Source organism: Sapajus apella, unplaced genomic scaffold, assembly GCF_009761245.1.
Source record: "Sapajus apella isolate SASKATOON/1434 unplaced genomic scaffold, GSC_monkey_1.0 scaffold29, whole genome shotgun sequence".
NCBI lineage: Eukaryota > Metazoa > Chordata > Mammalia > Primates > Cebidae > Sapajus > Sapajus apella.
The window spans coordinates 2,675-15,468 of NW_022436969.1; the positions used below are offsets into that span (position 1 = coordinate 2,675).

General features: G+C 42.9%; 1 protein-coding gene and 1 pseudogene across 8 annotated transcripts in view; one reads left to right on the plus strand and one right to left on the minus strand.

The window, feature by feature from the left end:
* Positions 1-886: 886 nt before the first annotated feature.
* LOC116561360 lies at positions 887-2,335 on the minus strand (annotated as a pseudogene). Its single transcript, XR_004273401.1, has one exon. The product of XR_004273401.1 is annotated as a eukaryotic translation initiation factor 2 subunit 2 pseudogene (transcript).
* Positions 2,336-5,668: 3,333 nt separating this feature from the next.
* TRAPPC8 (trafficking protein particle complex 8) overlaps positions 5,669-12,794 on the plus strand; it is a 115,286-nt gene continuing 108,160 nt past the window's right edge. For 6 of the 7 annotated variants that reach the window (XM_032293102.1, XM_032293103.1, XM_032293106.1 and 3 more), the window contains exon 1: positions 5,669-6,308. In XM_032293102.1, the coding sequence (XP_032148993.1) occupies positions 6,152-6,308 (157 nt within the window). In that variant the 5' untranslated portion in view covers positions 5,669-6,151. The remainder of the gene's footprint in view (positions 6,309-12,794) is intronic. The other variant, XM_032293109.1, reaches the window with a different exon arrangement.

Here is a 12,794-nt window from a genome sequence, read left to right on the forward strand (position 1 = left end):
AAAAAAAAAAAAAAAAAAAAAAAAGGATTTTCTAATTGGCAATTGGTTGAAAGAGTGAAGTTACTATCTAAGACTTGGAATCAACAGAAAGGAGTGCCTGGATTAACATAATGGGTAGTGGGGCCAGGTGTAGTGGCTCAGCCTGTAATCCCAGCACTTTGGGAGGCTGAGTTGGGTGGATCATGAGGTCAGGAGTTCAAGACCAGCCTGGCCAACATGGTGAAAACCCGTCTCCAGTAAAAATGTAAAAATTAGCCAGGTGTGGGGGCGTGTGCCTGTAGTCCCAGCTACTTGGGAGGCTGATGCAGGAGATTTGCTTGAACTCAGCAGGCAGAGGTTGCAGTGAGCTGAGACTGTGCCACTGCATTTCAGCCTGGGCAACAGCAGGAGAGTCTGTCTCAAAAAGAAAAAAAAAAAAAAAAAAAAAAGGGATGGTAAACACCAAGGTTCTTATTATGTAGATTAAGTCTCCTAGGTGGCCATCCTTAGAGATGATAGTTGGCAAATGTTTCCTATTCTGACCTGTAAAAGGGGCTAGACTCTCAGTTAATCTCTTTAGAATTGGGAGGGCCTGGAAGGGGGAAAGATCGTTACGTTAATAGAGCTGCTTTTTTTAATTTGAGACAGAGTTTCACTCTTTTTGCCCAGGGTAGGGGGCAATGGCATGATCTCAGCTCACTGCAACCTCTGCCTCCTGGGTTCAAATGATTCTCCTGCCTCAGCCTCCCAAGTAGTTGGGATTACAGGCATTTACCACCACCCCTCACTGATTTTGTATTTTTAGTAGAGATGAGGTTTCAGCATGTTGGTTAGCCTGGCCTCCAACTCCTGACCTCAGTTGATTCATCCTCCTCGGCCTCCTAAAGTGCTGGGATTACAGAGATTCTTTTTTTTTTTTTTTTCACTGTTATAATAACTTTAATTTATCTTGCATTTTACAGAAGTCTATGAACAATTTTTAAAAAGCACCTCCTTACCCCATATCATGTTTCTCTGACAGTTGTTGTTAAAGTAGGCAACGAGTATGTCAACAGCTTGAGCGTCAGCGTCTTGCAAGGATTTCAGACCAACCACTCGCCAAAGAACTTGGCAGCCTTTTTATCTTGTTTTCAATACAATGGTATATCCACTCTGATGGCAAACCTGTTCAGCCACATCTCCACAACACTCTTTGCAAAATCAGCGATTAGCAAATTAGTTAGCTTTGGCACGGAGCTGTGCTCGCTTGCCTGTGACAGCCTGGAAGCCGGTTTTGATACTGGCAACAGAACATCTAGAATGACAAGTTTCGCACTGTAGGAAATAGAGTCGCGTGTCCTTCTGCAGGATTGTGTCTGGTGATCGGCATGTGTGACAAGTGACATATTCCTTGATATATCTTCTTAAGACATTTTCTATCTGTTTCTGTTGGAATCTTCCTTTGATTACAAGTTGGTTATTACCATCTATAGAACCACTTGTACCCAATTCAGCCAACAAAAATGCAAGGAGATGTTTGGGCTGACGATGTAATAGTTTACACATATCTGTAAAGTTGACAAAAGAAGTTTTCTTGGTTCCTACTCGGACGACCTGTGGAGGTTTCATGACAAATTTCCTTTTCTCCCCTGCAACCATATCTGGATTCTTTTCCCTCATGATGTTGAACACTCGATTCAGCAGCTCCTCATATGTGTAGTCTCTTTCTGAGCCTGCCCAAGCAGGGCCTGTCTGATTACTGAATGAGATGCCATCATCTTTTTTGCTGTCTTCATCTTCTAGAGCTTCATCTTTCTCTAGTATTTCATCCTCATCTGGGAACTTGACATTCTTCTTTTTCTTCTTTTTATTGCCAAGCATAATATCAAGGTCATCCTCTGGTTCAGCTGGTTCTTGAACATCACTTTCAATCTTAAGATCCTTTACACCTTCTTCAGCTTCATCAATATCAAATATCTTTTTAGTTTTTTTCTTCTTTTTCTTTTGATTAAAGAAGTTCAAGTCATCTAGATCATCAGAAGCATCTTTTTTCCTACTGTCCTCTTCATCAGCTTCCAAATCTTTGTCCTCAGTTGGCTCTGGCTCCACTTCTTTTGTTTCTGAAGGCTGGGTTTCCTCTGTTTGAGTGTCCCCTTCCTCATCTAACATAAAAGGCTTCTTCTTCTTCTTTTTCTTCTTGCTCATGGTAGGATCAAAAATCATCTCGTCTCCAGACATGGCTGCGGCTCTAGTGGGCTCGGCTCGGACGGGAAGTCAGACGGGTCAGCCCCAGGTTCCGGCGGCAGCGCTGCTCCTGCCGATACCTCTCCCACCACCGCACCAGGCTCTCGCATCAGCGAAAGGGCTACAGAGATTCTTTACAGATGCAATTACCCCTCCACCAAAAAAATGGCTTTGCAGGGACATTTCAAAAGATGGTGAGGAAATATATTTTGAGGTAAAATACTTTGATTTCCTTTATCTGTCATGTGACATTATGCCAGAGTCAAGTTGGAAAATAAACCACGTTATATAAATTGACATAAAAACCCATCTGATAACATTTTATGGTTTGTAGGGTGTGGCTCCACAGGCTCTTTAGACAGGAATTTGGAGAAGAGGGGAAAAAGGTCAGAGTTTAGTCCTCAATATCATCTCTTTTAAGGAAATCCATTAAAGGAGATGATACTGAGTTCAAACAGTACCTTGTCAAAAGAAAGAAGAGACCAGGATAGACTATGAAAGAAATTTATTTATACAGTGAAGTTACTCACTGGAAATACTGTGTATGGATGTGGTGTTAGATTGTGAAATCAAACTGGGTGTGGTGGCTTACACCTGCAATCCCAGTATTTTGGGAGGCTGAGGCAGAAGGATCACTTGAGCCCAGAAGTTTGAGGCCAGCCTGGGCAATATAGTGAGCCCTCATCTTTACACATTTAAAAAAAAAATTGCAAAGTCAATGCATAAGACAAAAACCCATTTAGGCTCAGTTATAAAAAGGAATGAAGTACTGATTCATGTTACGACATGGATAAACCTTGAAAACACATTGCCAAGTAATATGTGCACAAAGAATACATATTGTGTAACTTCACTTATGTGAAATGTCCAGAATAGATAAATCTACACAGGCAGAAAGTAGATTAGCGATTGCCAGGGATTGGAGGGTGTGACAGGGTGAAGAATGATAAAAGCCTGTACCAGGCTTCTTTTTGGGATGAAAATGTTCTGGAATTAGATAGAAGTAATGGTTACACAACTTTCAAAATATATTGAAAACCACTGAATTGTACACTTATTTGCAGGGATAAATTTTATGGCTTGTGAATTATATCTCAGAAAAATTCATTTTGGCTAAATTACCCTTGTAAGTCCTTTTCAAAAAGTCTAATACAGCTGTTTTTACTTTCTTTCTTTTTTTTTTTTTTTTGAGACGGAATTTCGCTCATGTTACCCAGGCTGGAGTGCAATGGTGCGATCTCGGCTCACCGCAACCTCCGCCTCCTGGGTTCAGGCAATTCTCCTGCCTCAGCCTCCTGAGTAGCTGGGATTACAGGCACGCACCACCATGCCCAGCTAATTTTTTGTATTTTTGGTAGAGACGGGGTTTCACCATATTGACCAGGATGGTCTCGATCTCTTGACCTCGTGATCCACCCGCCTCGGCCTCCCAAAGTGCTGGGATTACAGGCTTGAGACACTGCGCCCGGCCTCTTTCTTTCTTTCTTTTTTTTTTTTTTTAAATAGAGACAGGGTTTCACCACGTTGGCCAGGATGGTCTCAATTTCTTGATCTCATAATCTTCCCACCTCGGCCTCCCAAAGTGCTGAGATTACAGGTGTAAGCCACCTTGTCCAGCCACTGTTTTTACTCTCAGCATAAAAAATGATTGGCCTTTGAAACTTTTTAGCTGAGTACTAAATAGTATGTTGAGTCCTGTTACAAAAAATGTGTCTCATAACTTGAGACGCATTCAATTATATGAGATACTCACATAAAGGGTAATGAAGTGAATCAGAAGCAATGAAAAGGGATTATGTGTACCCCTAGGGATATAATAACTTCCAGACATATATAGTTTTAAGGAAATGAATTTCCAGATCCCTACCTTGCATGTTATCGCTTGCAAAAGAAAATTAAATTTTGGAAACCCAAACTGATTTAGCCAAAGGGAAAAGTCAAGTTGGGAACTGGGTCACCAAATTTGTCTCCCCCTTTTGGTTGCTAAATAAGATGGCTACAAGATGAGAAGCTACATGTCTCCCCGATATTTTGCCGACAAAGAAATTCCTAGCGTGCTGCTAAAACTTCACCAAGCAACGCAAATTGATAGCTTATCTTTAGAGGTGGTCACCCCAGCTCACCTGAAACAAATGCATATCTGATTGTTCCCCTACCCCATTTTGTCTCTGTTATCTTATGTAAAATGCAGATTCCCCACATTTTTCCTTTGCCCCTTTTATGTCATCTTATGTAAAAAATGCAGATTCACTGAGCCAAAGGCACGAATGACTATTTTCCCCTATTGCCCATCTTAGATGAAAACCGGGAGCTTCTCAATATCCTCTTTAAATTTGGAACCCTTAAAATCATTTTCGAAAGGCATAGGCCTATTTCCCCGGCTCGTCCTTACCTTTGGCAAATAAATCTCCTGAAGTGATGGATGGACACTCCCATAAGTTAATTTGTAGCCAAGGCATGTCATTAATATGTCCTATTGTGCTTTCCTACCTCCCATTTATCAACTTACATGAGAGACATACATCTTACTTGTCATAAATTATTACCATAGTAAAAACTTGAGGGTGTCAAAAAGTGGAAAAATTTGAGACGCTGAAGTTGGGGAAGATTCCTTTAATTAAATCACCATACAATCACGATAGAATGATTCATTTTTCCTTGCCTTATATTTTTGGCATGCAATACAGAAGAAACTCAAACAAATGAGTGATGCATTAGTAAAATTATTTTCATTCACTTCTACTTAAAAGGCACAAACCACTGACCCCTCCCCCCTTAAACTATATTTGAAAAGTTAGGAATGAAAGCCGGTTATACATAGTTCATAAATACTGGCTTCCCCTACCTCCACCACTAGGAAGTAAACATCCTAGCAGAGTGTAAAAAGGAAGAGGCTGTGGACAAACAACGCGGACATTTGCAGGCACACCCTTTCCCTGCGGCCAACAAAAATGCAGCAGCGCAATTACACTCCAGTGAACTGCAGCACTCACAACGCACACATTCTGTTCAATGGATGAGTCCATATAAAGTGACAGTCCGCTTCTAAAAGCATGGCTGTATTTAAAGGTTACACGGTCTGTTCCAAGTCCGCTTCCGCGAAACCCCAGGCACTTCCAAGAGATCCACACCCTCTACCCGGAGCAGGTGCAAAATCCGCCGCTCCGCCGGCGAGCGTAGGAACCCACGCGACCAACAGCATCAGCTGCCCACAGCAGCCAGGATGAGAGCCTTAGGGACGTGAAATAGGCCAGGCCTGCGTGGAAAGTGAGTGTGCGCCTCCATCACTGTGACAGCACCCGTCTCGAGGTCCCGCCTGCCGCTCGCGGGTCGCTCTTAGCTCTGCTCTGTCAAGTGCCAGCCTGAGATCCCCGCCTAGAGTTGCGCGTCTCCTCCCATCCCCGGCTCCGCCCACCGCACTTATAGCCCCGCCCCGCCCAGTGGGTGGTGAGCCTACGCCACAGCACTTCCGGCTCCAGCCTCCCAACCGGCCTCCGTCGCTCTCCACTTCCCTCGCCTAGCTCTGTTCCCTCGCCCCTACCGTCTCCTTTAACCCAGTCACGTGAGGGTGGCGCGCGGGGGTTGTCGGGAGTAATACTGCCGGTTGGTCGGGGTTCGGCCTCAATATGGCGGTTCCGGTCGGGCAGTGACCAAGGTTTTGCCGTCCGAAGGACTAAGTGGTGACTGTCGGCGTCTCCACCTATCAGGGTGGAATGCGAGCACGGGGGATCGAGCGCTGAGGAGCGACGGGGAGGGGGGGTCATTGGTGTGTGTCCCAGAAACCGAAGCGGCGGCGTCTGTTCCTTCTACTCGTCTCTAGGCTCCAGTGCGTTCGGGGCCCCGCCCGGCCGGGCCAGGCCGGCGGGCGGCGGCGGTAGCTGCTGCAGCGGCAGGATCACCTCTCAGGGTGGGCCGGAGGGCGGGCGCCGCCGCTGCCTCTGCCGCGGCGATGGCCCAGTGTGTACAATCAGTGCAGGAGCTAATCCCGGACTCCTTCGTCCCCTGTGTCGCCGCGCTGTGCAGCGACGAAGCCGAGCGGCTCACTCGTCTCAATCACCTTAGCTTCGCGGAGCTGCTTAAGCCTTTCTCCCGTCTTACTTCCGAGGGTATGTGGTATCATTCCTTTTCCAATGGGCTCCCGCAAAGCCGTGGCCGGGAGAAGGAAGTTGCTGGCGGGCTGGGGAGAGAAGGGCGGTGTTTACGTCCTGGAGCAGGTACCGTGGCGTCTGGGGCTGCATCCCCGAGGTACTCCGGGGGCGGCTGGAGAAGACCATGAGGTCGTCAAGACAGCGCAGTCCTAAGCTCCATCTCTGGGCACTTTCTTCTTAGATAAGCTATTTCGTTAAGTTGGTGAAAAGGTAAAAACGAGTCTTGAGAAGGGCGTTGAGACTGTTCTTCACGGCCATAGCGAAGGAATTAGGCACTTGCAAAGCAGCTAAGGTAGGAAAATGCTGCCTGTTAAACCGACAGTGTCTGAGTAAGGAAGACCTGTCACCCTCACTTGGGTGTTAACTGGACTTTCAGAGTAGTTCTGGATATCCTTACATTCTTGTAGCGTTGAGGATCATCTCTGTCTGAACTACTGTTTCGCTATTTTATTAAGATATTCTTAGATATACAGTATTTCGCTTAACTCCTGAAGAAAATTAAAAGTATTATATGAAGAATAAAACTTGAAACAGCTTTTTGCCTGAAGGAAGAAGAAAAAAGCCCAACTTGTGGTTAATTCGACCTAGATATTTGGAGTTACCTATACTTAATAGGGATGGAAAAGTCCTTAAATTTGGTTTTTCAGATATAAGTTTACTAAGAGCAATGTCTTCTCTTATTAAGGAGCTACACGTTTTCTCCAGCTTTGGATTTTTTTATTAGGGGCAAATAATTTAGTAAAGCTTCAAGTATGTTTTAGCCAGTATCTTCCAAATAACCAAGTGCAAGTAAAGATTTTTTTGTTAAGGTCAATAAGAACTGAAGGGTTTTATAATACGCCTATGTTGAGCAAACGACTGTGATGTTTATTAGCTTAATATGACTTAACCTCAAAATAAAAAAATCAGTGCTGTACCATACATTTATGTATTTTCGTGCTACTGTATTCTTTGGGAGAATAGCTCCATTACAAATTAGCTTTTTTTAGGGGAGAAAGGGAGCTGTCCATAAAAACAGCTGTGAAACTTTTGGATTTTCTTTAGCCTGTATCTTAGCTGTCAGCCTCACTTCCTTCAATGTTGGACTTAACAGGAACAACAAAATGCCCTACATTTTTGAATTCTTAAAAAAACAAACACTTGAGCCAGTGTGACTTTTATGTGTGTACTCTTTCCTACCTTGTTTTTTTTTTTTTCCTATGAGAAGGAATTTGGTTCAAACCTACTTTGTTAATATGTAATAGTAATGCTAATACCTCATACTTGCTATGTGTAACTTTCCTCTTTTAGTCCTCACTGAGTCCTATGTTATTGCAATTTTAAATTTGAGGACATTGAAGCATAGAAGTGTTAACGTCCACAGTCTTGCATCTGGGAAAGATTTAAAACAAGGCAGTGTGACTCAAGACATTGTGTTCTTAATCTTATCTCCTGACAATATTTAGAATTATTTACTTGCACCATAAAGCAGTGTCGTCTAATTGAAATATAATGTGAGTCACAGTTATAGTTAAAAAAATTTTAGTAGCCACCTTAAAAAAGTAAAAAGAAACAAGTGAAATTAGGTTTTTATTTTGTTGTTGTTTTTTGAGGTGGAGTCTCGCTCTGTTGCCCGGGCTAGCGTACAGTGGCACAATCTCAGCTCACTGCAACCTCTGCCCCCTGGGTTCATGCGATTCTCCTGCCTCAACCTCCTGAGTAGTTGGGATTACAGGCATGAGCCACCACGCCCAGCTAATTTTAGTATTTTTAGTAGAGATGGGGTTTCTCCATGTTCATTAGGCTGGTCTTGAACTCCTGACTTAAGGTGATCCGCCTGCCTTGGCCTCCCAAAGTGCTGGGATTACAGGTGTGAGCCACTGTGTCCAGTCTTGTTTTTTTTTTTTTTTTTGAGACAAGATCTTATTCTGTCACTTGGGCTGGGAATGGTGGAGTGCAGTTGTACCATCATAGCTCACTCACTTACTGCAGCCGTAACCTCCCAGGTTCCAGCCATCCTCCTGCTTCAGTCTCCCAAGTAGCTGGGACTGCAGGCACATGCCAGCATGCCTGGCTATTTTTTATTTTTTTTTTTGTAAAGACTGGGTTTCTCTTTGTTGCACAGGCTTTTCTCAAACCACTGGGCCTGGATTAGAGAAGGGGTATAATAATGAGTTGGACGTTAGTGGATAGGTAGACAGTTGGTAGAAAGCAGGAAAGATGGCAGTCATTCTTTATGAAGGAGTGGGAGGAGGTTAGAATGGTTCGGGCAAAAGGCCTAAATTATGACTGAATGGTTGGGAAACTTTCCTTACATAGTACAGAGTAGTAAGAGAGGATTGCTTAAAGGGAGGACCTTGAATTCTAGGAAGGGGATTTTAGATTTTATATCTAATGGTAAATATGAAGCAGTCAATAGATTCTTGAGGGTGTGAAATACTTGGAGATTAATGAGTTGAAAGTTTTGGAGATTAGTGAGTTGACCAGGAGATATAAGATTTAAATTTCAAGATGATTAGGACATAGACTATGGTGGTAACATTAGAAATTTGGCAAAAAGGACTTGATTTTTCTTGGTTTAGTTTTTTGCTGGTAAATATATTTTAGAGTTCTTTACTATCCAGAACAGCCTGCTTTTTGTCTCAAGTGTGGGAATTTTTCAAAGACAGATTTTCTTTAGGAAGTGAGGCATGACCATATCACTTCGGGCAATGTAATTTAAAAATACAATTAACTAAAATAAGCTAACATTTCCTTAGAGGGAGAAAAGAATCTTTTTTTTTTTTTTTTTTTTTTTTTTGAGACGGAGTTTCGCTCTTGTTACCCAGGCTGGAGGGCAATGGCGCGATCTCGGCTCACCGCAACCTCCGCCTCCTGGGTTCAGGCAATTCTCCTGCCTCAGCCTCCCGAGTAGCTGGGATTACAGGCACGCGCCACCATGCCCAGCTAATTTTTTGTATTTTTAGTAGAGACGGGGTTTCACCATGTTGACCAGGATGGTCTCGATCTCTTGACCTCGTGATCCACCCGCCTCGGCCTCCCAAAGTGCTGGGATTACAGGCGTGAGCCACCGCGCCCGGCCTGAGAAAAGAATCTTAAAAAAAAAATGACTCAATTTCTGGCCTGTAGGTATGGTGTTTTTTAGGGTAAAACTTTGCCTTGATTGCTGAGATATTAAGTAGTGTCAGGTACAGTGCCAAGTATTGTCAGGAGACTTATTTTTAGAGTTTAGTAGAAAACACAAGGTTTAAAGCTACACTGAAGAGAGCATTGATAGAAGAGATTTGAGAGGGTTGATAGACAAAATTTGAGTACCATTTATGTGTAGGACTTACTTTTTTTTTAAAGATGGGGTTTCTCCGTGATGGCCAGGCTGGTCTTGAACTCCTCACCTCAGGTGATCCACCCACCTCGGCCTCCCAAAGTGCTAGGATTACAGGCGTTAGCCACCAGGCCCGGCCTCATGTGTAGGACTTTCAAAGTACAGGTTAGAGTTTTGATGTATTAGACAACAGAAAGCCATTTTAGTTTCTTTAGAAATACTTTTTTTTTCCTTTTTATTTTCTTTTTTTTTGTTTTTTTTTTTTTTTTGAGATGGAGTTTCATTCTTGTTTTCCAGGCTGGAGTGCAGTGGTGTGATCTCAGCTCTCGGCTCACTGCAACCTCTGCTGCGTGAGTTCAAGCGATTCTCTTGCCTTAGCCTCCCGAGTAGCTGGGATTGCCGGTGGCCACCACTACACCTGCTTAATTTTGTATTTTCAGTGGAGACTAGTTTTCTCCATGTTGGTCAGGCTGGTCTCGAACTCCTGACCCCAGGTGATCTGCCCGCCTCCGCCCCACAAAGTGCTAGGAATACAGGCATGAGCCACAGCACCTGGCTTCCTTAGAGACATTTTAAAACCTGAAGAGTATTAAGTTATATTAAAAATATATAATTAAATTTGTTTATTTTATTTTTTGAGATAAAGTCTCACTCTGTCGCAAGGCTGGAGTGCAGTAGTGCAATCTAGGCTCACTGCAGCCTCTGCCTCCCGGGTTAAAGTGATTCTCCTGCCTCCGCCTCCTGAGTAGATGGGATTACAGGCATGTACCACCACACTCAGCTAATTTTTGTATTTTTAGTAGAGGCAGGGTTTCAGCATGTTGGCCAGGATGGTCTCAATCTCCTCACCTCGTGATCCATCCAGCTCGGTCTCCCAAAGTGCTGAGATTGCAGGAGTGAGCCACTGCGCCTGGCAAAAAATATATAATTAAATTTAGTGTATGTATTTACTGTTATTGCTGTGCTTGATATATATTTGAGACTTAACATAATCATTGTTTGACACAAATTTTTAATTTCCTAATACTTGAAGAATTTCCACTGGCCGTGTTTCAAAGAGTCATGGTATTAATCAAGTACAAAACAAAAAATTAAAATTAGCCTTATTTTTGCTTCGTGATAATTCTTTGATAGTTCTAAACAGTGTTGTGGTATATCATTTAGATATTTCAAGGAAATTTCACTTAAGTACTAACTTGGAAGTATGTGGCTTGTACATTATTTTATTTTGAAATTAAGGTTATTAAAGGGATTAAAAAGTAGGCTAGGCACAGTGTCTTAGGTCTGTAATCTCAGCCCTTTGGGAGGCCGAGGCAGACAGTCACCTCAGGTCAGGAGTTTGAGACCAGTGTGGCCAACGTGGCGAAGCCCCATCTCTACTGAAAATACAAAAATTAGCCTTGCGTGGTAGTGGGTGCCTGTAGTCCTAGCTATTGGGGAGACTGAACAGGAGAATCACTTGAACGTGGGAGGCATGAATCACTTGAACCTTGTAAGTGTTAGGATTACAGGCATGAGTTTTCAGCCATCATGCGTGGCCTTCCAATACATTTCTTAAGCACCAGATGTTTTTTTTCTTCATATGAACTGTGGTTTTAAGGATTTTTGTTTTTGTTTTTGTTTTTTGAGATGAGTTTTGCTCTTGTCACCCAGGCTGGAGTGCAGTGGTATGATCTCAGCTCACCTCAACCTCTGCCTTTTGGGTTCAAGTGATTCTCCTGCCTCAGCCTTCCCAGTAGCTGGGATTACAGGCATTCACCACCATGCCTGGGTAATGGTAATTTTGTATTTTTAGTAGAGACGGGGTTTCTCCATGTTGGTCAGGCTGGTCTCAAACTCCTGACCTCAGCCTCCCAAAGTGCTGGGATTACAGGTGTCAGCCACAGTGCCTGTGGTGAAATAAGTTTGCTTAAGGTAGCGTGTGTTTGGGAGGATTACAATTTGATATAGCAAACTATGGAAAGTTTGGAAACTTTCCACAGTTGGACACTGGAGAGACCTATAAAGATACCTTTAAAACTTAATATTTCCCAAATTTATTTGAACAAAGTGTCGTTTTTCAGAAACACTCTAATTTTCTTGAGGAACCACTATTCCATGGAAAATTCTAGGAAACGTAACTTCAAAATACAGTATTCAAGAACTTACAAAAGTAAGGTAACAGTAGAGCTTAATTTCGTTTTGAAATTGAGATGTTATATATTAAATAAATTCAGTGAAGCCTTAATATATTTATCTGAGGCTTTTGAATTTGTCTGATTTAGGAGCATTTCACATTTCTCTTAAATCATTCTTCGCTCTTGTTTTTTATTAGGTTGGTTTTGTGATACTCCAGTGTAATTTACCTATTGTGTAACGAATTACTCTAAAACTTTGTATCTTAAAAGCATTTATTCTCATTTCCTCTGGAATCTGGAAGTGGCTTCGCTGGGTAGCTCTAGTTCAGGGTCTCTCATGAGGTTGTAGTAGAGCTGTCAGCAGGGACTACAGTCATCTGAGGCTGGAGGTTCTTTTTCCAAGCTCACTTTTATGGTTGTTGGCAAGCCTCAGTTTTTTACTGTTTATTAGCTTGAAATCTCAGTTCTCTTACTCAGTTATAAGCTCCCTGAGTGTCCCCATAGCATGGCAGTTAGCTTCTCCCAAAACAAATAATTAGAGCCCAAGATGGAAGGCATAGACTTTTAAAACTTATCTCAGAAGTTTGGGTGTGGTGGCTCACGCCTGTAATCCCAGCACTTTGGGAGGCTGAGGTGGGTGGATCATGGGAGGTCAGGCATTCAAGACCAACCTGACCAACATGGTGAAACATTGTCTCTACTGAAAATACAAAAAGTAGCCCGGTGTCATGGCAGGCACCTGTAATACCAGCTATTTGGGAGGCTGAGGCATGAGAATCACTGGAACCCAGGAGACGGAGGTTGCAGTGAGTTGAAATTGTACCACTGTACTCCAGCCTAGGCGACAGAGCCAGACCCTGCAGACCCTGTCTCAGGCAAAACTTATCTCAGAACTGAAATACCATTGCTTTTGCTGTGTTATGTTGGTCACACAGAATTACCTAGTAATTGGCAAACCCATCTTGAATATGGGGCAAAACTAGAATGTCTTTTTGTGTTAACACTTTTTTTTTTTTTTTTTTTTTT